Here is a 25,210-nt window from a genome sequence, read left to right on the forward strand (position 1 = left end):
GGGATGGAGTCAGGTTCTCTGCTCAGTGATGATTTTAGGGATGGAGTTCTCTGTTCAGTGATGATTTTGAGTTAGTTCCTGTTTCCTGGAGAGCTCCAGGCAGCAGTTGGTTGTTTTACACTCAAGGCTGAGCTCGTTCCTTTCCCCTGGAGCATTTCAGGACACGCTGTGTCCCACCCCAGGGTGTTCCTGGCTTGGCTGCAGCCCTGGCCAGTGGAAAATRTTTGCTGGCAAGGTCTGGTGGCACTGTGTGGGGAGAGCACCCAGCAGAAGGTTTGATCACCCTGGAAGCCTTGGGACACCAATCTAACATTGGAGTAGCTCATGGAAAGCTCTAGAAGGGCTCAGCCATGGTCCAGGTCACAGTTGATGGCTGTTGTAAGTGTCCCTTGGTGTCCCACTGGGCTTGGGGAATTTCTCTTTGGCCGGGCCATTTCCCTGCTCTGCCCATGGGTGTTTGAGCATTCCAGACCCTGATCCCACTGTGGCRTCAGGGCTGGGGGCAGTAGGTGGGGAGCACACCCTGAGGGAGTGYTGGGGACAAAGGTGCTGTTCCTGTCACCTCACTCAGGTGTCCACCCCTGATTCCTACTGGGGGCTGCTTTTAGGATCTCTGGGGGAAAACAAACCCTTCCAGCACAGGATTCCCCTGCTCCTGCAGCACAGAGGCAGCTGCTGTGCCAGTGCCCCTTTGCTKGCTGGTGCCTGTGCTGTGCCAGTGCCCTTTGCACCCTGCTGTTTGCTCAGCAGAGATTACCAATCGTGGCTTGGCTCTGCAGCAGGRGAGATGTCTGTGTTTGGGTGAAAAGGGGGAAATCATCACCAGGGTCTCTTCAGGTCAGTGTGGACGTGCTGCTGCTGAGCAGAACTGAGGGCAGAGTTCTTGTGGCCTCCTCACCTCRGCAGGGCTTGGAGCAGGGTTGAGTTTAAGCTGAAGTTTGGCACAAGGATGAAGAAYTCCAGGGCTTTCTCAGAGGGTGGGGAGCTGAGAGATTTGTTTTCTTTCATGGGGAAGGCTGAGGAATTGAAAATAACCCAGGGTTCTGAGGGGGCAAACATGGAATTTATTGAAGGTTTTAAAGGTACCACTAAACTGCAGAGTGAGTGTCTCCTGGGAGAAGAAAATGGACTAGGTGCCACTGAGAAGCCAGGTGTGTGTGGGCAGGTCTGAGTGAGGTCTGGAGGGGCTTTTTGGAGGGGTTTTTGGGAGGGTTTTCTGKAGGGKTTTTCGGGAGGTGTGGAGCTGGGGKATGAAGGAAGGCRTRCCCCAGCTTAGGGTGGTGCTGGAGCTATGGGAAGGGCTCTGTCCCTTCCCCTCCTGTCACCTTTCCAGGTAGGAGTGACAAGCCAGGGCCAGCAGCCCCATCACAGGTAAAGCTGCTGTCAGAGCCCCAATGCTGGGCAGACCCTGAGGTTCCTTCCTGTGCCATTCACTGCACTCGGTGGTGTTTGAGTCACTGGAACTTGGGCAGGTTGGAGGGGTTGCAGTGCTCAGGGTGGCTGCACTATCCCTGGAAGGGGATATTGGGAAGGAATTGTTCCCTGGGAGGGTGGGGAGACCCCAGCACCGAGTCTGAGCAGCTGAGCAGATGTGGCTGCCCCTGGATCCCTGGCAGTGCCCAAGGCCAGGCTGGACAGGACTTGGAGCACCCTGGGTCAGTGGGAGGTGTCCCTGCCCTTGGCTGGGGTGGCACTGAGTGGGATTTAAGGTCCCTCCCAACCCAAATCATTCCATAATTCTACTAACTRGAATTAACATAATTCTACTAATTCTGTTCTATTCCATTCTATTCTATTAACTGTTCTGAACTGCAGCCTTTGTGTACAAAAATAACAATCATACAAGTGGCCCTCTTCAATCCTTGATCTTTATCAAGCAGATGAACTCATAGATTAATTACTTTTCTTTATGGCAGTTCTGGGGTTTTACAGCATTTCACAGAAGTACAGTGTTGGGAATAACTTGAATCAGGAATTTGGATACAGGGTGCTGCTGCTCATCACTTCTGCAGAACTGTCAATCACACCCCTTTACCAGGCATTTATTTCAGCAAAATAAAATCCTAAAAATAGTTGATGGTTTCATTGGTAGGAGAGCGAAATTTCCGTGGGAACTTTGAGCCTGCGTGGCTGAATGTGGGGATTGCAGAGTGCACAGCTGGATTCCAGCTGTTGGCTCGGGATCTGCCTTCTGGGGAGTTCTGGGGCTGCTCTGGAGCACATCAGTGGGTGATGAACACTGCAGTGGGGTTTTCCTTCTTTGTTCTGAAGTTCCTGTGGGGTAGAGTGCATTGGGCAKGGATTCCTGAGGAGCTGGTGGAACACAGGATGTGCAGGAGGAGGGTTCTGGTGCCTGRGAGAGCTGATGGACCTTGGAGAGCCTAAATAAAACAGACCCAGAGCCCACCTTTCCCTTCTCCTTTCCTGGAGAGGAGCTCTGTGCAGAGCTGATGGGCTGSACTGTSTGTGGATTTGCTGTGTGTGAAACCMAAGTGTTTGACTTGGATTAAAAAAAATTGGGATTTGCATCCAGGAGTGGAACTGGAGGTTAAACAGACCCCAGGGCAGGATGGTGGGGGTAAAGTGGAGCAGCAGGGTCCTTGTGGGGTAAAAACAGTCAGCCAGCAGGACTCAGTGTGAGGTGTTTAAGTTGCTGCACCTTCATCGTGGAAAGAGCTGCTGTTTTATGCTCTGACAGAGGGAAAACAAAACAGTCAGAGCATCCTGTGGTGTTCTGTTCTCAGTCCAGGTGGTGTGTTGGGGTCAGGGTCTGCTGGTTTTGGGGGTCAGGATCTGTGATATATTGGGGTCTGGATCTGCTGGTTTTTGGGGTCAGGGTCTGTGGTGTGGTGTGTGGAGGTCAGGATCTATGGGGTGTTGGTGTCAGGATCTGTGATGTGCTGGGGTCAGGATCTGCTGTTTGGGGTCAGGATCTGCTGTTTTTTGGGGGTCAGGGTCTGCTGTTTTGGGNTGTTCTGAAGTTCCTGTGGGGTAGAGTGCATTGGGCAGGGATTCCTGAGGAGCTGGTGGAACACAGGATGTGCAGGAGGAGGGTTCTGGTGCCTGGGAGAGCTGATGGACCTTGGAGAGCCTAAATAAAACAGACCCAGAGCCCACCTTTCCCTTCTCCTTTCCTGGAGAGGAGCTCTGTGCAGAGCTGATGGGCTGCACTGTGTGTGGATTTGCTGTGTGTGAAACCAAAGTGTTTGACTTGGATTAAAAAAAATTGGGATTTGCATCCAGGAGTGGAACTGGAGGTTAAACAGACCCCAGGGCAGGATGGTGGGGGTAAAGTGGAGCAGCAGGGTCCTTGTGGGGTAAAAACWGTCAGCCAGCAGGACTCAGTGTGAGGTGTTTAAGTTGCTGCACCTTCATCGTGGAAAGAGCTGCTGTTTTATGCTCTGACAGAGGGAAAACAAAACAGTCAGAGCATCCTGTGGTGTTCTGTTCTCAGTCCAGGTGGTGTGTTGGGGTCTGGGTCTGCTGTTTTTGGGGGTCAGGATCTGTGATATATTGGGGTCTGGATCTGCTGGTTTTTGGGGTCAGGGTCTGTGGTGTGGTGTGTGGAGGTCAGGATCTATGGGGTGTTGGTGTCAGGATCTGTGATGTGCTGGGGTCCAGGATCTGCTGTTTTTTTGGGGTCAGGATCTGCTGATTGTTTGGGGTCAGGATCTGCTGTTTTTTTGGGGTCAGGGTCTGTGATGTGTTGGGGTCAGGATCTGCTGTTTTGGGGGTTCAGGACATGTGGTGTGTTGGTCAGGAAGTGTGGTGTGCTGGGGTCAGGATCTGCTGTTTTTTGGGGTCAGGATCTGCAGGGTGTTGGGGTCAGGGTCTGTGGTGTTGGGGTCAGGATCTGTGGTGTGGGGGTCAGGGTCTGTGGTGTGTGGGGGTCAGAATGTGCCGTTTGTTGGGATCAGGATCTGCAGGGTGTTGGGGTCAGGGTCTGTGGTATGTTTGGGTCAGGATTGTGTTATGTTAGGGTCAGAATCTGTGATGTGTTGGGGTCAGGATCTCTGCAGTGCACTTTGGGAAATAAGGCTCAGGATCACTCTCCAGGTAAGTTCTGTTTGTTCTGAATCTGCACTTTGAGATGTTTGGGATCCTTCCAGGGCCTTAAGGGGCTCCAAGAGCTGCAGAGGGACTTGGCCAAGGGCCTGGAGGGACAGGACCCAGGGAATGGCTCCCAGTGCCAGAGGGCAGGGATGGATGGGAAATTGGGAAGGAATTGTTCCCTGTGAGGGTGCTGAGCCTTGGCACAGGGTGCCCAGAGCAGCTGTGGCTGCCCCTGGATCCCTGGCAGTGCCCAAGGCCAGGCTGGACACTGGGGCTGGGAGCAGCCTGGGACAGTGGGAGGTGTCCCTGCCATGGCAGGGGTGGCACTGGGTGGGATTTAAGGTCCCTTCCAACCCACCCCATTCTGGGATTCTGTGATCATCATGGATTCCAATGCACTGGATTGGGAAAAAGTGAGTTCCCCTTCTCAAGAGTGTGATAAATGAGGTGTATCAGGCTTGATTAAACTTGAAATAAAAAAGTTAAAAACAGTCAAAAATATGTGGAATAATTTTTAGATATTTGTAAGATGCTCTTAAAACAATTCTTTTGCATTTCTGCTAAATGGAACACAGAAGAAGCCTTGTTTATATTTGTTTTTATTGGAATCCTTCCAAACTGAAACTCTCCTGATACTCCTCCATYTACTAATTGAAATAAAATTAGATTAATCTCTTATTTTAGTTTTGATTCGACACCAGTCTAGTGTAGAGGATTTCTGAATTAGTCACTACCAGCTTTGCTTTGATTTTTTCTTTYGCTGTGGAACCTTGTAAACACAGCAGTGAGAGATCTACCTGCTGTTTGGGTGAGASTGAAAAATCCAGGGATTTGATGAGTCAGCACTGAGCCCTGCTCCTCAGGAGGATCATCTTCCCAAAGTGGGAGCTCCCTGGAGGCCACGTGGGGTTTGCTGGAGAACTTTTCCCTTGTGCCCTGCAATTCCAGCACGTCCCACATTCCTGAGTGGCTCAGAGCCCTGGACCTGCTGTGCTTCAGGAGTTCCTCTGCTCCCTGGGAGTGACACTGGAGTGTTCCTCCAGAAAAGAAAAAAATTCCCTTTTTCCACTTCTTACAAAGACTGGTTTTAGAGCTGTGAATTAGTGAGGAGGCTTAGAGACTTTTGTCAAGGTAACTTGGTGTAAAGTTGGGTATTTTAATATATATATATATATAATTATTATTTATATTTTATGTATTTATATATTGGGATGCATGGCTCCAAGCCCTGGAACTGCTGTGCCATGATTACTGCGTTCCTCTGCTCCCTGGGATGTTTCCTTTTTCCACCCCTTATAAAGACTGGTTTTAGAGCTGTGAATTAATGAGGAGGCTTAGAGACTTTTGTCAAGGTTACTTGGCATAAAGTCATTATATATATATTTATTTATTTATATTTACACTTATATATTTTATGTATTTTATCTATTTATATATTTGAATGTATTTACAAGACAGGAACAGGTTGGAGTAATGGTGATGGAAATAAAAAATGTGGTTCAGGGAGGTTAGAGGTGATCAGGTAAAGTTGGAGTTTGGGTGTTAAGGAATATAATTTTCCACCACAAGGTGTATCCAACACCCTGGGCTCGGCTGGGTGGGGCAGATTAAAACATCAAACTGAGTTAATAAAAACACACCTGAATGATTCACCTTACAGAAAAACTCAAAGCGTTTAGCGGATTCTTACATTTTAAAAACCTTACATTTTAAAAACTGAGGCAGTTACAGCTGGTGATGGCTGGGGGGCTGCAGTGCCAGGCAGAGCTGTGGGTGAAGCTGCATGCCCCTTTTTGCAGCCCCCCTTTTCTCGTCCCCTTTTCTCATCCCCTTTTCTCGTCCCCTTTTCTCACCCCCCTTTTCCTGTCCCCTTTTCCTGTCCCCTTTTCCTGTCCCCTTTTCCCATCCCCTTTTCCCATCCCCTTTTCCCATCCCCTTTTCCCATCCCCTTTTCCCATCCCCTTTTCCCATCCCCTTTTCCCACCTCCCTTTTTGTAGCCCCCTTTGCTGAAGGGCTGCCCTGCAGGTGACATTTCTTGCTCTGTTGTGTGTGTGATTCTGAGAAACCCCCTGGAAAACTCTTGGTGTGACAAATCCTGCCGGTGCTGACTGTTCCATCTGTTGAGTTGAGCTTAATGATTTTTTGGGGTTTTTTTTTCAGAGCTGGGAGGACTCCTGAAGTATGTGAGACCCTTTTTGAACTCCATCAGCAAAGCCAAGGCCGCCCGCCTGGTGCGCTCGCTGCTCGATCTGTTCCTGGACATGGAGGCAGCCACAGGACAGGAGGTGAGGCTGCATTTCCACACTTTCATTCCTCAAAAGCCTGCAACACTATTTTCTGACCTAATTCACTTCACACTGAAGAATTATTCATGTCAGGAAACAGACTTTTAATGAATTTGGATGTATTTTATAAATAAAACATCAGATCATCRGATTCATAACCTTGTTTTTCTGCAGGTTAGGAGCGACTCCCACCATGGGTGTTTATCTTCGATTTGTGGTGTTTCCTCAAGTTGTGCCAGGGAAAGTTTAGGTTGGATGTTGGGGAAAATTCACTGGAAGGGTTGTCCAACCCAGGGCAGGGGTGGATCCCCATCCCTGGCGGGGTTTAAAAGCCCTGTGGATGTGGCACTTGGGGACAAGTGGCAATGCTGGGGGAATGGTTGGGTTGATGATCTCAGAGGGCTTTTGCAGCCTCGGTGATTTCAGGTGATTTTAGCACTGAGACTGTTTAGTGGGACTATTTTGTGGGAATATTTTGTGGGAATGTGAGGGGTGTTCCCAGGGAGCTCGGACCAGGAAAGGTGGGGGTGGTGTGGGATGGCACAGGACTGGAGCAGCCACTGCTCAGAATTGCACCTGGAGCTACCTGTGCTGGGTGTTTTACTGCCCAAAAACACCAAAGCCACTCCTGAGGTGAGAGTGGAAAAGATTTTGAGCTACTTCAGTGGATGAGCTCTATTACCAGAAAACCCCAAACCATCTACGTCAGCCTCCAGTTRGGATTCACTGTGTGTTCATCAGCTCCCTGGGATCAAATTGGTTCAGTCTATTTTTTTCCCCCATTTTTTGGTTCTTTGGGAGCGGGATAAGGACAGGAGCACCTTGGCAGTGGTGCCACACACCTGGAGGGTCTGAGCAGCAGCTTGGGGAAAGCTGAAAAAACCCATGTGAAACTGCACTCAGGGACTGGCAGATCACAGGCTGGAGAGGTTCTGCCCTGCTGAGGAGCAGGTGATGCTCTCATTAGCCAAATTAGCACAAAAAGAGMCAAATTAGCACAAAATTGGCCAAATTAGAGCTGTCATCCTTTAGTGCAGATAACCCAGCCAGTGTCACCTGGTTGCTGTTCAGTCCTTGTGAAAATGGTGACAGAATGTTTTGCCCCTCTTCCTTTAACAGAAAAGGGGGGAAATGGGGTGCAGGGAGAAGGGAGAAGCCCTAAAAATGTTTCAGGGGAAAAATGAGCAGCTTCAGGCTTTTCTCAAGGTAGCTTGGTGTAAAGGACAATATTGGGATGCATTTACAAAACAGGAACAGGTTGGAGTAATGATAGAAATAATAGAAATAGATAGAAATAATGGAAATAGAAATAATAGAAATAATAGAAGTAGATGGAAATAGATAGTAATAGAAATGGATAGAAATAGAAATAATAGAAATGGATAAAAATTATAGAAATAATGGAAATACATAAAAATAGAAATAATAGAAATTATAGAAATAGTATAGGTTGAAGTAGATAGACATAATAAAAAAATCAGTCTCAATACTCACTTTGGATTGTATTCTGAAACCAAACCCTTAAGAAAGGATGACATCAGCCTGGGAGGTTCCTGATGCAGCAATCCCATATCCCTTCAGAAATATTCCAAAGAGCATTTTTAGTTTGCCTCCTCAGTGTAACTCCCATCCAGAAGGCTCCCAGGAGTGCAGTAAAGCAGTGAAATCGGAGATTTCTCCAGCTCCTAATGCTCCAGCTATCACCCTGTAATAAATTGAAACTTCATAATGGCTTTTCATAAAATGTTCCTGTTTAATAAGYGGTGAGGAGGAGCTGACAAGGCCTGCAGGATTCTGCTGCTGCATCCAGAGGTTTTGGGAAGAGAAATTCCTGAGCCTGGCACCTCAGGAGGATTTATTGGCCAGATAAGACCAGATTGGGTCTTATTYTATCTTATTTTATCTCACTGAGGTGGAACAGTTCTGTGTTATGCATTGAGGGAGTTTCAGCCTGAAAAATACAGGAAAATTCTGGAATTTTTTTCTGTGCTTTCATCCATTGAGGGACTCTGAAAAATATGGGAAAATCCTGGGATTTTTTGCTGTGCTTTTATCCATTGAGGGAGTGTCAGCCTGAAAAATATGGGAAATTATTTGCTGTGCTTTGAAGTGGTGGATGAAGCCCCCAAAGCAGGACCCAGCACCTCTGCWGCTTTGTACAGGACACATGAGCTGAGAGATTTAGACCCTAAATCATGAAATTTCTTTTTTATTTTTTGGAAAAAAACCACAGTGGCTGTGAGTTTAAACTCTGGGAAAACGTTTATGCCTACCCCAAATACCATCAGGGTGTTTGGAATGGGCACTAATGAAGGAAACTTCCAGAATTAATTAATTCATTTCTGCTCTTTTGAAGGTTGACCTGTGTTTAGAGTGTATTGAATGGGCCAAATCAGAGAAGAGGACTTTCCTACGCCAGGCTCTGGAGGTAGGTCCCAGCTGCCAGCCCTATGGAGCAGCATCATCCCCTCCCTGGCAGATTTAATAGCTGTAAAATGTATTAATTAATTGAAGTAAWTAAWTWAATTAMWTWMATTAATTAAATGTATAATGTATKAACGTATACATRTAAAGTATGTMGTATATATTAATACATTAAGTAATGTATTAAAGTATAAAATTAAAAGTACTTAATGCTGTGAAAGTATGAAAAGGACAAACTTGTGTGCTGTTCCCATGTGTCAGGGGAGGGCAAATTCTGAAATTCTGAAATTTCTTGTCCTGAAATTCTGAAAAATTAAAAACTGAAAAACGGAAATTTTCCTGGAAAAGGTAGGATTTTCGTCCTTGTGCAGCACACCTTGCACAGCTGCACCAMGTGATGTGACAARTGCAGATAAAGSTCSTCAAATCTGTGCAGAGAAGAACACRAAGCTTTGTTTTACAAATGAAATSTGCTCTGGCTTCYGTGACAGCAGTTCCTTTTGTGTTCTCCAGGCGAGGCTGGTCTCCCTCTACTTCGACACCAAGAGGTACCAGGAGGCTCTGCAGCTAGGTGAGCCTCCCACTAGATGGTGGTAAATCTTTGCTTTTCTTTTACTCCTGCCGAGGAAAATCAGCAGCTGGGTCACATTCCTGGAGAAGTTCTGCAGGATTTGGGTGCTCATTGCTGGTCCAGCTGTGCCCCCTTTGCTGCAGCTGGGTGATGGCAGCTCTCAGAGATGTGTTTGTTCTCTCTGTGTCACCATCCTCATCCTCTGCTCCCGAGGGTTGGATGGGGYTTGGAGCAAYRTGCAAGGTGTCCCTGCCCATTTCAGAGTGGAATGAGATGATCTTTAAGGCTCCTTCCCACCCAAACCATTCTGGGATTCTGATTTATTCAGTTAAAGTAATTTTGGCAGCTGTACTCAGCTGAAGGCCACCAGGATTGGCTCCTGCTGGAACATTCTGGAACACATTGCAATGCCCACACAGGCTGAAGGGAGGAAGCAGCTTTTTTCCACTTTGCTCAAACACAGCCCCAGGAAAGCCAGGAAATGGCAAAACCTCTGGGGATGTCATCAGCCAAGGTCTCGAGGAGGCTTTAACAATTTGCTCCTGCACCACCTGAGGGATGGTGATGAAGCAGTGCCCTCCTGCTCTGCCCCAAAGCAGGGTAGAGCTGCAGCTCCCCTGGTGCTTTTGAAATGCTCATTTTGCAAATGATTGCCATGCTGCAAGTGAGATTTAACCTGTAATTGAGATTTAAGCTCTCAGTGAGGTTTCAGCTGTGGGGTTGAAGCTCTCAGTGAGGTTTCAGGTGTGGGGTTTAAGCCGTCAGGGAAGTTTAAGATGTGAGATTTAAGCTGTAATTGAGATTTAAGCTCTCAGTAAGGTTTTAGCTGTGGGGTTGAAGCTCTCAGTGAGGTTTCAGCTGTGGGGTTGAAGCTCTCAGTGAGCTTTCAGGTGTGGGGTTTAAGCTGTCAGTGAAGTTTATGATATGACATTTAAGCTGTAATTGAGATTTAAGCTCTCAGTGAGGTTTCAGCTGTGGGGTTTCAGCTGTCTGAGGGGTATTTGCACAGCCTGCTCTGCCAGGGCTGAGGGACACCTGTCTGGAGTGCTCACCAGGGAGCCAGAACTTCCTAACCTGGATGGTGGCATGAGCATGGGCTGTGTCCAGAGTCACCTGGGTGACTTGGATCTCACCAGAATGTCGAGTTCAGTGCTCTGGTGCATGGAATTCAATCTGGAATTAAAGCCATTCTGCAYAGGGATATGTAATGAGCTCAGGTTTAAACTGCTCAGAGGCCTCACTCCAAAGCTGTGCTGAATTCAGTGATTCCCTGGGCTGGTGGTGGGACAGCCTGGGGATTTGGGCAGGTCTGTACCTCTAGGATTGCTTAGTGCTGTGCCCCAACATTCCTGTGTGGCTGAGCAGGATTGGTTTGTGTCCATGGCTGGGGCAGTTGGTGCAAGCAGAGTTTCCAGGGTTTATTCCAGGGAGAATCTGTTGGTTTCTGCCCCATTCTGCAGTTTCAGCTCTGGTTATCAGCTCCTGAGCAAGCAGGGAAGGAGGAGCAGCTTTGTATCTCTGCTCACCCTGAGTTAAGTTTTCTCTTGTCCCCTCTTTAGTAGGGGACAGAAGGGACAGGTTTGCACTGAGCCTGACTCTTGTGTCCTCACCAGCTTTGATGTGCCAGCTTTGTCCTGGCATTTCTCAGCCTGGCCATTTTCCCTCCCGACTCTGACCTGCACAAGTCCAGTGCTTCAACATTCCTTCCCCATCCCATATTTCAGGAGCCACTGGAGAATGCTCCATTATGCAGAGGGGAGAGAAATCACCTAAAATTGGGTGCCAGAGTGACCATCCCAACATCCCAGCCCCTCCAGGCCACTGTGCTGCCCGCACACCACCCCTGACACAGAACAGCTTCATTCTCCCCCTGTGGAATGGCTCTGCCCCACCGTTATTCCCTATCCCTTGTTTGTTTTTTTTTTGGAAGAACAGGCTGTGCTGAGGCTTCTCTGGGAGGCTGGGTGTGGATTTGGTGCCCAGCAGCTCCCAGAATTYTGTCCTTCCCCTCTCCCAGGCTCCCAGCTGCTCCGGGAGTTGAAAAAGATGGATGACAAGGCKCTGCTGGTGGAGGTGCAGCTCCTGGAGAGCAAAACTTACCACGCCCTGAGCAACCTGCCAAAAGCAAGAGCAGCCTTAACCTCAGCCCGGACTACAGCCAACGCCATCTACTGCCCCCCCAAGCTGCAGGCAGCGCTGGACATGCAGTCAGGTGAGGCTGCAACACCCACAACTTCTCCTGACACATCACTGATGTGATTTTTGTGCTTTCCTGAGGGGATCACAGAGAGTGGTGCTTGGTAGAACTTCAGGATACCTCAGCAGTGACATTGCTCCTGACACTTTGTGTTTTCAGCCTGTTTTTGAAAGCTTCCAGTGCTGGAGGGTCCATAAACTCCCCAGGCACTGCAGTTCCAGCCTCACACCGTGTTCCTGACCCATTACATGTTGTTTCTGACYCAGTTTGCAGGCTCTTACCTGAAGTGCCCCAAACTTGTCTGTCTAAAAATGTCCTCATAAGAGAGGGTGTGGATTTTCTTCTGCTGGAGATAAGGCGAGGTGGGCACAGAGGGAAGGATTCCCTTCACTGAAATCACAGAGAAAGCACTGAAAAACCAAATTGTTCAGTCCTCTGATGCTCTGATTGCTCTGATTAACCCATTCACGCCTCTCCCAGGTATTATCCATGCAGCAGAAGAGAAGGACTGGAAAACAGCCTATTCATATTTTTATGAGGCATTCGAGGGCAACGATTCGATTGACAACCCCAAAGCCATCACTGCTCTGAAATACATGCTGCTGTGCAAAATCATGCTCAACAGGTAGGTGGCAYATGGTTGTGGGGAGAACATTTCCTGCATTTCCAGGGGACAGAGCTTTTTGTTGATGGGATTCTGAACTAAGGAGTATTTATCACCCAGTCACTGCTCCTGATGTGGTGCTGTTTGAGCTGTGCTTTGCTATCAGTTGGGGATTTTTGAGGCACTCTGGGGTTTAAGCCGACCACGTTCCTGGATAAATTCTCTGTTCCTTTCCCTCTGTCTGCAGCCCAGAAGATGTGCAAGCGTTAGTGAGTGGGAAGCTTGCTCTGCGGTATGCAGGAAGACAGGTACAGAAATTTAATCCTTTCTGTCTTCCTCCTATCTCTCTCAGGGCTGGCTTCTTCTTTCAGTCAAATGCTTTGCTGTTTTCATACCTGTGAGGAAAATTAATCCACAAGCACCAGAGGTTTATGTCCAAAAATGAGACAGAGGAGTCCTGTGACTTCATTCGAATAGAGGGGGAGGCTGTGGGACATTTCCATTTCTCAAAGTGCTGGAGGATGCAGCCCCCTTTTTATCCCAATTTCCCAGCTGCATTTCCCTCTTTCCTCATTGGCTGAGGTATTGGAGAGGTACAGACTCCCCAAAACACCCAATGCAACCCCCCTCTAATATACATCCCCCCTTTAATACATATCTCCGTGTCTGTGCTGCTGTAGTTCATTAACACATCCTGGGGCCAATCAGTGGAATTCCTGTGGAAATCCTTCCTATTGTTCCTTCTCTCAGTATCAGTAGTATTTCACTCCCAGAATCACAGTTTGTAAAGACACTGCCTTCTCATTCCTTCCCTACCCAAATACCCATCACTCCTGAGTGTCCAGAAGTGATTAAATTCCCATAATTCGTTAACAGAAATCAGTTGTCTTTGGAGGGGTTTACAGAGTTTTTCACAATCACAATCTGGGCTGATCACTTCATTTTCTCTGTTTTGCWCCTCCCTGCTTTTCTTTACCAGCCATGAACTGCTCAGTGCCMTCAGGTCCTGGTGGCCCTTCACTCACCAGCTGCTGCAGTGTTTAAATCCWAGTTTTTCTTAGATTTTCTTTAAATGAAAGTTGTTTTTACTTTGTTGTAGCCAGTTCCTGGCAGTGCAGATGAGCAGGTGGAGACCTGTTGGGGGTGGGAACAGGGAGGTGTGAAACCAYTGTTTGTTTTGCCATGTGAGCATGGCAGGCTGGGAATGAAATTAAATGAAATCCAGGCATGGATTGGAGTGCAGGACCATGCTCCAGATGTGCCAATGTTACTGAAGCTGCAGGAAAAACAACTTCTTAACAACATTTTAATGTTGGAAAGTCAAGGCATTACTTTACTTTATTTTCTGGCCAAGGTGGTGTTGTGGCCAGGATGTGCCACGGAAATAATTCCATTCACCCACAGCCCAGGTGTGCAGAGAAGATCATTCCAGGACACATAAATTTTACAAGATTTTCTCTCAAATTTTATACAGTCAAAACCCACAGAACTTTATTGGTTTAATGTTTCGTAGTTCTCAGTATTTGGGTTCCAATTGGATCTGGATTTCTTTGCTTTTGATGTTGATCTAATTTTCCTTCTTACCTTTTTGTTTTTTCAGASCAGGTTCTCTGACCACACATGGGGAGGTTTGKGGCTGATGTTTCATTATGGTTTTTATGGTTTTTCGTTGATGTTTTTTATCTTTTATGCCCCTCGGGCTCTGTTGAGCTGTGAAGCTCCTCAGACCTCACCTGCTGGAACAATGTCCYGCAAAGCAACATTTGCACCCTTCCCCCAGAGCAAAAGCCAGCAAAATCTGACTAAAGTTACATAAAAAATTTTAAACTGGTGTTTAAAAAAAATTTAAACTGGTTTTAAATTTTCTAACACTGCCCTCAGCCTTTGCTTTGACTAACTTTAGTCAAGGATTTAGTTCACSTTTGCCCCAGGGAAGGTTGCTGAAGTTTCTTTGCAGGGCATTGTTTCACCAGGTGARGYCTGATGAGGTTAACACCTCAAAAGAGMACCAGAAGCACAAAAAATAACAACAATCAATGATCATCAAGGGTCATTAATGAAACATCAGCCCCAGACCTGCCTCCTGGAATGGTCTGAGGCACCTGGTCTGGGAAAAGAAAGATAAGAAGGAGGATCTAATTAACATCAAAAGCAAAGAAATCCAGATCCAACAGGARCCCMRAWCCTGAGAACTGCACAACSTTGAACCAATGAACATSRAACCAATGGAGTTCTCTGGGTTGGACTGGATAAAGTTTGGGGSAAATCYTGTAAAATCCACATGTCCTGGAATGATTCTCTCTGCACACCCGGGCTGTGTGTGGGTGAGATGATTTCTGTGGCACATCCTGGCCAGAACAACATCCTGGSCACAAAATRAAGCAAWGYCTKSACTCTCTAATACTAAAATGTTGTTGAAGAGTTTGTGGTTTTCCCCCGTAGTTTCAGTAACACTGTCCTGCCCCACSTGGGCTCTGTTCTGCTCCCTGCTGGGGTTACCTCTGTCAGGGTAATTGTGGTTGTTGGGGGACAAGGCTTTTGCTTGATTTCAGCAGTTCTGGGGCTGACAAGGCTCATCCCGGGGTGTCTGTGTGGTGCCTAAAACAAGGCTCACCTGGAACAGAGGCCAGACAAAGTGAAGAGAATAAAAGCAGACAAATTTAATCCAGGCCTGCTGGTACACTGAGGACAGACAAAGCCTCCTCCTGAGGCTGCACCCAAAATGGACCCCGAGTCACGAGATCTTCCCCTTTTATCAGTTCTGTCTCATGAACACATTGGGCCCCAATTCTCCAATGACACCTTCAGGTGATGATGGCACCCACCCCAAGCTCCCCCCAATTCTCTGTTGTTTCCATATTTTGGGGCTCTGAGGCAGCGAAGTGTCCTTGGATTTCAGGCTCAGAGAGGAATTGTTTTGTGTGAAGATGGGAGAGCAGCAGCTTTAGTGCTGTGCACTGAAGTACAAGAATGCAGATACATGAAAATACAGAAACTAAAAATCCTAAGGTATCCCATAGGCCCTGGGGCCTGGCCCTCAGCAGAGAAGTGGCTGTGCTGACAGGGATCTGAGGACCCAAAATATCCACAGTCATTCAGCAAGGGACAAAATGTGCACTTACCCCAAAAACAGCATCAAACTCTGTCCCCACCTGCAGCTGTCACCGAAACTGCAGGCAAAAGGAAAACCCTCTAACGCTGTATTTGAAGTGTCAGAGAATCAGGCATTACTTTATTTACTGGCCAGSATGTGCCAAAGAAAATATTCCAAACACACACAGCTTTTACAGGATTTTCCCTCAAACTTTATCCACTCAGAATCCATAGGGATGTGTTGTTTCAAAGTGCCTTGGTCCAGAGTTGAGCACCCCCAGCATTCACTTTCCTATTGGACCCGAATTCCTTCGTCTCTGATGTTCATTGGATTTTCGTTCCTTCATTTTCTCAATCAGTTTTTTCTGGCCTGGATGTCTCCAGCTCTGCCAGAGGCTCTGGGGTGGATGTTTGTAGATGGTCACTGATGTTCTGGTGATGTTCTGGTGATGTTCTGGTGATGCTGTTTTCTTCCTGGGGATCTTTTGTGCTGCTCCCAGTCTGTTGATAAATTAACCCCATCTCCATAGACTGGTAGTTCATCACCAAAGAAACCTTTTTTCCTTTTTTTAATTCCTTTTCCCAAAGCAAAATCAGACTAGAGAAATAAAATAAAATTTTAAAAGTCATATTGTTTCCAACCCAGCTGCTGCTCTCTCTGTCCCTCTGGAGATGTTTCAGGTCATGTCCTGTAGTTGCTGGGTTTGCTCTGCCCATGGTGGTGACAGGGAGCATTCCTGCTTTGCTGCTTAAACACATCCCCAGGACAGTGCACACCTGAGAGGAGAATCCTAAAAAAAATAACCTCTTTTGGCTCTTTCCCCACAGACAGAAGCACTAAAATGTGTGGCACAGGCCAGCAAGAACCGGTCACTGGCAGATTTCGAGAAGGTGAGTCAGGGACACACAAAATGGGCAAAAACTGCTCAGAAACGCCCGGTTTGGAAAGCTGGAGGAGCTGTTACATCCCACAGCAGGAAACCATGGAAACATTGATAGAAAGCATCAAGAAATACCCCCCAGTGTTGGAGTTAAAAAAAGAACCTATCAGGATTGACAAGACCCTGCCTTGTGTGACAAGCTGTGATTAAATTAAATAAAACCCATCAATACTGTCCAACCAAAAATRCAGTTAAATAAAAAACTTCATAAACAATAACCCCACCAGTAAATATTTAACCCAAAAAATTTAAAATATAAAAAGCCATAGCTGTTAAAAATAAACAACAAAATAAAAAATCTTTAAACCAACTGACAAAAATTCATATTCTCCATTCCCCTATTATCAGAAATAACCATCCCATATTAAAACATATCAAACAAAAAAACCCAACCACAAAGTCCCAACAATCAACCAGTTGGGTTTCAGTGCGTGGGAGATGAACTTGCTTGAACCCATTTTTTTCTTTTTTATTATATTTTCTTTTGAAAGCCAACTCAAAAGCACTTTTCTTTAGGTGCTGTTCACTGGGATGGGTAATTCCTTTTAATTTTTTCCTGGTTTGAGTAGGAATTCTGCAGAGCAAAGAGAGAGGATCCCCATGTCAGGATCAGGGGCAGGGCCTGGGGTTTGCTGGGCTGCAGCAGGATGAGAATCAAAACTGGGTTGTTTGTGACCTGCTGGCTCTCAGCTCAGTCAAGGATTGGATTAACCACGGTGCTTTGCTGGGCAARGAGGGGAATTCATCCTCTCAGGACCCCGAGGAGCTGCTGCTGCTTGAGCTTTTCCTCCCTTTGTGTCCCCACAGGCTCTGACAGACTACAAGGTGGAGCTCAGGGACGACCCCATCATCAACACTCACCTGGCCAAGCTCTATGATAATTTATTGGAACAGAATCTGATCAGAGTCATCGAGCCCTTCTCCAGAGTACAGGTAATGCTTCCAGCAGGGCTGGCCTGTCCCTGTGTCCCCTGCTGCTGGCAGGTGTCACACATGGGACACGTCCTGCACTGAGCTGCTCAGTGCTTCCAGAGCTCAKGGACCTTTGGAAAACCACATTCCAGAGTCATTGTCCTCTCCTCCTGTTTGTCTGTGCTCCTTGAGGGGTGACTGGCTTTTAACCCTGGCTTTGAAGGGTTCTGACAAGGCAAAGCTGTGCCATAATTGTGGAGAAGAAATATTTCACATTTCACAGCGAATTATTTCACATTTCAGCGTGAAATGGCTTTAGGTGTCCCATCCCTCCTAGCTCAACTCAGATATGAAATGAGAAGGACCCGAAGCTGCAGAGGGGAGAAAGCCCCCAGAGATTTTGATTTTTAGGCCAGAGCATTTCCTTGAGCTGTTTGTGGGGGAGCTTTGTGTGTCCAAAGTGCAGCTGAAGATTTCTCTGACTRTTGGTCTCTCTTACAGATTGAACACATATCCAGCCTCATCAAGCTCTCAAAGGTAAGAACCTCAGCAGGAATCAGTGCCACGTGCTCAGAGGGCAGAAAATTTGGGTTAAATGGCATTTACCAGTGGGAACTGAACGGAAAGGGTGACAGACGAGCATTTCCACGGCGTTTCCAGGCAAACCTCACCCTTGGGAGCTGAACTTTAACCCAGGCAGCTCCTGGGAGGCATTGAGGCTCCCTCTGCTCCAGACTTCACAGAATCACAGAATCAATCACAGATCACAGAATCAATCACAGAATCAATCACAGAGTCACAGAATCAATCATAGAATCAATCACAGAGTCCATCACGGAATCAATCACGGAATCAATCACAGAATCAATCACAGAATCAATCACAGAATCAATCACAGAATCACCAGGGTTGGGAGAGACCTTCAAGATCTCCCAGTCCAAGCCCTGCCCTGACACCTCAACTCACCCACGGCACCCAGCGCCACATCCAATCTCTCTGTGAACACATCCAGGGATGGTGACTGCACCCCTCCCTGGGCAGACCATTCCAGTGCTTTATCACTCTTTCTGTAAAGAACTTTTTCCTGATATCCAGCATTTTGAACTTTGTGATGTCCCTTCCCTCCCATGGGTTTCACTCCCTGTGTTGGCTTTGGCTTTTCACTGCAGGCAGATTTTCCTCTGCTCTCTGGTGTCAGGGTCAGCTCTGTCCTGTGTTAACACCCTGAGTGTTCCCAGGGGAACCTTTCTGAGATCCTTAAGATCCAGGATCCAGCTCATCACCCCACAGTGGCATTAGGTGTCTGTCACCCTGGCCATGCAGTCCCTGCTGTACAGATCATCCCAGCCAGATTAAATTACAGGAAAATTCCCTGTAATCCTGGCCAGTTGCATCCCTGAGTGCTGCTGTCTTGAGTTGGCATTAAGGCCAGAGGTTGGGCTGAAGTCAGCCCTTGTGCTGACAGAATCACAGAATCCTTCAGGYTGGAAAAGYYCTCTGAGATTGAGCTGAAAYRTTCCCCCAGCAMTGCCAAAGCCACCYRTGTCCCCRAGTGCCACACCCACACATCTGTTAAATCTCACCAGGAATGGTGGTTTCACCCCTGTCCTGGGCTGGACAATCTTTTCCATGAGGAAATTTGCCCTAAAATCCAACCTGAACCTGCCCTGGCACACAGTGTGTTCCTAGATGGGCCCGTGATGTTGAATTAATGCCTAAACCAAGGCTCACCTGAAACAGAGGCCAGACAAAGTGGAGAGAATCAAAGCAGAYAAATTTAATCCAGGCCTGCTGGTACACTGAGGGCAGACAAAGACTCCTGAGGCTGCACCCAAAATGGACCCCGAGTCACGAGATCTTCCCCTTTTATCAGTTCTGTCCATGAACACATTGGGCCCAATTCTCCAATGACACCTTCAGGTGATGATGGCACCCACCCCAAGTTTGCTCCCCCCAATTCTCTGTTGTTTCCATATTTTGGGGCTCTGAGGCAGCGAAGTGTCCTTGGATTTCAGGCTCAGAGAGGAATTGTTTTGTGTGAAGATGGGAGAGCAGCAGCTTTAGTGCTGTGCACTGGAGAAGTACAAGAATACAGATACATGGAAATACAGAAACTAAAAATCCTGAGGTATCAGAACACATCCTTAATATTCAGAGTAAAAGCTGCTCGGTGCCCCCTCTGCCCTGAGAGGAGGAKCTGCCTCCTGTGGGCCTCCCTGGGGCTGGGCAGGAGCTCAGGGTGGATTGAACAAAACTTTTGACTCTGAAGTCAAAACTCTGACTCTTTTTGTGCTGAACTGAGCTGGAAAGTTCCAGAAGCCCCATGAGTGATGGCTGTTTGAGATGTCAACCACAGTGTCACCTCTGGGACGAGGGGCAGGACTCCTGGTGCTGCTCATYCCCTGAGGCATCTCAAGCCCATGGTGGTGTCCAAACCACGTTCAGTAGGAACGAATGAGCAGTGCTCCCATCCCAGCAGGGCTGTCAGGTGTGCAGCAGTGACATTCAAATGTTTTTATGTGATCCTGGGAGACTTAATGTTTCTGCTTCCATTTCAGGCTGAGGTAGAAAGGAAACTGTCACAGATGATCTTGGACAAGAAGTTTCACGGTGAGTGCATCCCTCAGCCCTGACTGGCATTGCTCACACRAGCTGTGAGTGAGCCCCTTCCTCCTCTGAGCCTGGGGGTCCTGCTGGGGCAGCAGAGGTGACAGAGGGGACAGTCAGGGGTGACAGGAATGCTTTTCCTGCTGCTTCATTGAAGGTGACAGTCAGGAAGGCTCTTCCTGCAATTCCATTACAGGTGACAGGAATGACAGGAATGCTGTTCCTGCTGTTCTGCTGCTCCATCACTGGTGACAGTCAGGGGTGACAGGGGTGGCAGACAGGGGTGGCAGACAGCAATGCTGTTCCTGCAGCTCCATCACAGGTGACAGGCAGGGGTGACAGGGGTGGCAGACAGGGGTGGCAGTCAGCAATGCTGTTCCTGCAGCTCCATCACAGGTGACAGTCAGGGGTGGCAGACAGGGGTGGAAGTCAGGTGACAGGCAGGGGTGACAATGGGTGGCAGTCAGGTGTGACAGGTGACAGAAGTGACAGGGGTGGCAGGGGTGACAGTGAGTGGGTGGCAGTCAGGGGTGGCAGAGGTGACAGTCAGGAGTGACAGTCAGGAAGATTCTCCCTGCTATTGCATTGCATGTGACTGTCAGGGGTGACAGGAGTGACAGTCGGGGTGGCAGTCGGGGGTGACAGTCAGGAATGCTGTTCCTGCTGCTCCATCGCAGGTGACATCACAGTCAGGAGTGACAGGAATGCTTTTCCTGGTGCTTCATTGAAGGTGACAGTCAGGAATGACAGGAGTGCTGTTCCTGCTGTTTCATTGAAGGTGACAGGAGTGACAGTCGGGGGTGACAGGAGTGACAGGAATGTTGTTCCTGCTGTTCCTGCTGCGCCATAGAAGGTGACAGGAGTGACAGGGGTGACAGTCAGGAAGGCTCTTCCTGCTGCTCTGTCCCCCTTCCCTAAGCCCAAGGTTTAGTTCCAGAAGTGCTGTTGGGTCCCCGTGTGCTGTGACCCCATCCAGGGACATTGGGGGTCTCCAGGTGGGCTGTGTGGCCAGGCTGGATCCTCCCCTCAGAGCTGCCTGGGAATGTTCTCAYCTTTCCCACTGTTTGTGTCCAGAAWGTTCTGTGGGATCACCCCATRGCACTGTGGGGGGCTGTGGCTTGGCTGGCCCCAAACAGACCCCAAAACCCCTCAGGGAGCCAGCTCAGCTCGTGGATCTGTCCCTGGCTGTGGCTGATTCCTGGAGGGAGGGCAGAGCCCACCTGGGGACAACTCCAGTATAAACCATTACAAACCTGTATAAAGCAGCTTTTTAGGGCCGTGCTGGGCCCTCCTGCTGGGCACAGGGCCTGAGGAGAGGCAGGGAGCTGCAGGGAATGGGCAGGAATTCTCATCTTCTTAGGGATATATTTTTTTCTGGGAATGCTGAGACAGTCCTGACYRRAATCAGCCARCCCAGCCCAACCRTGAGCTTTTCCCAGCCCTRCCCAGCCAGCTGGATGTTCCTGGGYCAGACCCCTGAATTCCTCCTGTCTGGAAGGTCTGGTCCCCCCTGCCCATGCTRACAGCACCTTGTGCCCCCAGGAATCCTCGACCAGGGCGAGGGTGTCCTGATCATCTTCGACGAACCCCCCGTAGACAAAACTTACGAGGCCRCCCTCGAGACGATTCAGAACATGAGCAAAGTAGTGGATTCGCTCTACAACAAAGCCAAGAAGTTGACATAGGTGAGTGGGGCCTCCCTGGGGGCTGCAGAGCTGCGGGGTCACTCCGTGTCCCCCGAGCCTCGCTCCTTCTCCCGTCCGGTGACGCAGCTCTGTTTTCTCTTTGCAGAGTTGAATTTGCTAGCTGTCATTTGGAGAGTGTGTGTGACAGGAGAGTGAAACCTTTGGGAAAATGTTAGGAGACTTTTTTTTTTTGGTTTTTTTTTTTTTTTTTTTTTTTTTTTTTTTTTTTTTTTTTTTTTTTCTTCTTCGTTCTACTTTTCGCTCGGAAAGTTTTTAAACTTCCTCATCCGGTGCATCTTGTATTCCAGACGATGCGTGTTCCAGTTTCCATGTAATCTTTACTGGCCGAACTTTGTATCTGGGGGGGGAATATTGTTTAAACAAAGAGGGTATTCTAAATAAAAGGAAAAAGGCTTACACTACCTAAACATGTGCTTTCCACTTCCTGAGGGACGGCAGAGTTCAGCAGGGACAGCGTTTCGTTACCAGTAGGTGCCCAAAACCACCTCCTCCGCCCCGAAACCGGAGACGCGCTGGCGGTGCCCGAGCAGCCACCTCGATTTCATTCGTACTGAACCAAACAAACCCAAAATGTACAGACTGCTGGTTTCTTTTTCCATCCTCAAGGCCTCCGACCCCGCTGGAGAGCAGCTCCGCGAGGATTCCCCTGCGGGCCGGAGCTGTGGGGCCGCTCTGGGCCGAGGGAGCGGCGCGGCTTTGCCCGGGAGCCTGACTTTGCATGCTCTTGTTTGCAGCTAGACTTAGATTTTCCATGTGTCCTCCCTCCCCGGCGGAGCCCTGGCTGTGCCTCTGCCGAGTTTGGGACAGCCCAGCCCCTTGGGACAGCCCAGTGCAGCTCCTGGGAGCTCCCTCCTTAGTCCCAAACTCCCGGCGGGCGGAGCACGGTGTATTCCAGCATGTTCCATTTTCTGGTGAGGTTTCCAGTAAGTTTTAAACGCCATTTGGGCAGTGTAAGCTTCTGCATCTCTGTCCTGCTCATCTTTATTTTTCCTTTTCCCCTCTGTCTCTATTTTCCTTCTCCACGTTTTTCTTACAAAATTTATATTTTGTAAAAGGGTTCTGTTTTATCAGGAAATATTTTGCCTTCACGCTGACTCTTGGACTGGCTGATTTTTCCCCCTTTCTGTTCACATTTTGATCTCTCCGACCTTTTACTTTATTTTATTTTATTATTCTTAATTCCCATCTCCTCCAGTCAGTCGCTGTTTGGGTTTTTGGCACCATCAATATCAAATGTACAAACGGTTCTTGCTAACCAACACCAGGTATATCTGATGTTCAGATGAGTTCCAATAAAGAATTTTTTTTTCAAAAAACTCTGCCTCCTGTCTTTCAGCCAGCAGGGCAGATCCTGGGCTGGGTTCAGCTTCTCCCTTTGCTCAGGGAAGGGAGGGGTCCCTCCCTTCTGGAGGCACCAAAAGTGAATGTCTGGAGCAGCATCAGAGGGTTTATGGATTGTGATGTGTCCCTGCRCAACAGGTTTGAATGCTACTGAATGCGTAATAATAATTATTTTTTTTTATTAGCATTATTATTATGGTGAAAAATTGATTAAATGCAGCCTCTCAYCCCTCCAGCCTTTCCTGGAAGTGGCCTGATGCTGTGTGGAGTCTCACAAGGCCAGGCCTGGACTCCTTGGAAGGTTTAGGTTGTCATTGATAAAGTATCTTGAATTTTCAATGTCTGAAACCCCTGGGACACCAGGTGGTGCAGGAAAGAAACTGCCCTCAGAGGYAGGAAAATGTGAAGGATTTCACTCTGCTYTTACATTTTGGGCTGCAGGAAAGTGCATTTCTAATTTAAAAGTTTTATTTTTAGTATAAATAACTCCTGAGATCGTTCCCCAGAGAGCTGTGCCCAGTTCACTGTGGTGCCCCTGAAGGGGCATTTCCCCAGGACTATGTCTGAGGATGGGATTTGCTGATTGAGGTGCTGGTTGTGGGTGAATGAAGGGGAATTCATTTATGGAAACAGAGATGGAGCAGGGATGGGATGGCGATGGACATGGAGTGACAATCCCAGGAGAGCTTGGGTTGGAAGGGACCCCAAAGCCCAGCCAGTGCCACCCCTGCCATGACAGCGACACCTCCCACTGTCCCAGACTCTCCATGTCCAGCCTGGCCTTGGGCACTGCCAGGGATCCAGGGGCAGCCACAGCTTCTCTGGGCACCCTGTGCCAGGGTCTCCCCTCCCTCACAGGGAGGAATTCCTTTCCAAAATCCTGTCTGAATCTCCTTCTGCTTCTGTCCTGGGTGTCCTCGCTGGGGATTGGCTCCAGCTCCTGCTGTCATCTCCCAGTGGGGACAGAATTGGTCCTGACCCCACAGGTGACAGAAGGGGCTGACAGACCCACAGGTAACCAAAGGGTGACCCACAGGTGACAAAAAGCGCTGACAGACCCGTGTGCTTGAGGCTGAGGGTGCCTGACCAGGAGCAGGGATGGTGCAGCAGGGCTGTGGTGACACCAGCTCGGTGTGGGATCAGGGAGCTTTAGTGACACATCAGAATGGGCTTTGGAACAATGGGTTTTTCTGAGACACCTCCAGAATTAAAAATAAAATTAGGGCCAAAAACCCTTGAAAGGTAGAACTTTTTGTTAAATGCTTTTAGCTTTTTCTTAAGGCAGAACCTAAAAGTAGATTATTGCTGCTTGGATTCGGGGGATGTTTGAATGGACAAAGGGAATTCTCAGTGACAGCGGGGCCCAGGCTGGGCTGTCACTGTCCCCACGATGCAGGACAGCCTCCAAAGCTGTTCGAGGAGAATGTACAGAGCCCTGGCCACACCAGACACCCAGCTGCCTCAGAGGGTTGGGTGTGTGCTGAAGGACAGGCAGGTTTTTTGGGATAGGACTGTCCTCATGGGAGATTTTGGGGTTTTTTTTTTGAGATTTCCATGCTGTGTGAGTGGGATCAGCAGCCGCAGGTCCGGGGCAGGGCATAATGCAAAAAAATGAGTATAAATGAGTATAAATGAGTATAAATGAGTATCAATGAGTATCAATGAGTATCAATGAGTATCAATGAGTATAAATGAATCTGGGTCATTAGCTCAGGGCCGGGATGAGCCCGACCTTTCCCCGCTGCTGCCGGCAGCAGCTCCTGAGCCGCAGGGTCGCCCCGGGGGCGGCTCCGGTTCCCGTGGCCGGAGCGGGGCCCGGTGGCGGCGGAGCGGCCTCTGAGTGTCGCTGCAGGTCGCGCCGAGCGCGGCGGGGCCGGGGCTGCTCGTGGCTCCCGCTGGAGCCGGCCCCGCTCCGGTCCCGGTGGGAGCGGGATCCCGGGCAGGGGCCGTGGGACCCGGGGGGCACGGGAGATGTGCTGGAGCGTTCCCCCAAACCGGCCCGGCCTCAGAATGCAGTACCGGGCATTTCACCGCCCGGTGCCGTCGGGGCGAGATGTGGACCCGGCCSGGAGCTGGGGAGGCGCCGCTGGACGGAGGGAGCGGCGGCGAAGGACGGGAGGGACGGGTGCGGTGTGCGGGGACCGGGTGCGAATCCGGGCGCGGCTGTGGGGTGCCCGGTGCAGGAGGGTTTTAAATCTTGGTTTTGGGATTTTTTAAAAAAGAATTTTGGTAGTGTTTTATTCTTTTCCCCGCCGTGTGGTGCCCGGGCCCTGCTCAGCGGCTTCCCCGGCCCTGCTGGCCTTGCCCGGGGCTCGGTGCCACCGCGGAGACCGCGACCGCCGGGACCCCAACCCGGGCCGTGCTGGGGGCGGGGCCAGGGGCGAGGGGGGCGGGGCCTCCGTCATTCACAGAACGGCGGGGAGGCGGGGTCTGCGCGGCGGGGGCGTGGCCAGACAGGCTGGGGGCGGGGCAGAA

The 25,210-nt window shown here is 49.0% G+C and overlaps 1 protein-coding gene across 2 annotated transcripts in view; it reads left to right on the plus strand.

Moving 5' to 3' along the window:
- PSMD11 (proteasome 26S subunit, non-ATPase 11) overlaps positions 1 to 22,710 on the plus strand; it is a 24,102-nt gene extending 1,392 nt beyond the window's left edge. The window contains exons 2-13 of one of the 2 annotated variants that reach the window (XM_057383178.1): positions 6,215 to 6,339; positions 8,696 to 8,767; positions 9,277 to 9,334; positions 11,352 to 11,546; positions 12,012 to 12,156; positions 12,383 to 12,443; positions 16,057 to 16,119; positions 16,977 to 17,102; positions 17,583 to 17,618; positions 19,640 to 19,691; positions 21,231 to 21,373; positions 21,480 to 22,710. In XM_057383178.1, coding sequence (XP_057239161.1) covers positions 6,316 to 6,339; positions 8,696 to 8,767; positions 9,277 to 9,334; positions 11,352 to 11,546; positions 12,012 to 12,156; positions 12,383 to 12,443; positions 16,057 to 16,119; positions 16,977 to 17,102; positions 17,583 to 17,618; positions 19,640 to 19,691; positions 21,231 to 21,373 — 975 coding nt within the window. In that variant the 5' untranslated portion in view covers positions 6,215 to 6,315 and the 3' untranslated portion in view covers positions 21,480 to 22,710. Of the gene's footprint in view, positions 1 to 6,214; positions 6,340 to 8,695; positions 8,768 to 9,276; positions 9,335 to 11,351; positions 11,547 to 12,011; positions 12,157 to 12,382; positions 12,444 to 16,056; positions 16,120 to 16,976; positions 17,103 to 17,582; positions 17,619 to 19,639; positions 19,692 to 21,230; positions 21,374 to 21,479 lie in introns of those variants that run through there. The other variant, XM_057383177.1, reaches the window with a different exon arrangement.
- The last annotated feature ends 2,500 nt before the right edge of the window (positions 22,711 to 25,210 follow it).

Source organism: Malurus melanocephalus, unplaced genomic scaffold (genome assembly GCF_030028575.1).
Source record: "Malurus melanocephalus ecotype Western Australia unplaced genomic scaffold, MMel_1.1 scaffold_613, whole genome shotgun sequence".
NCBI lineage: Eukaryota > Metazoa > Chordata > Aves > Passeriformes > Maluridae > Malurus > Malurus melanocephalus.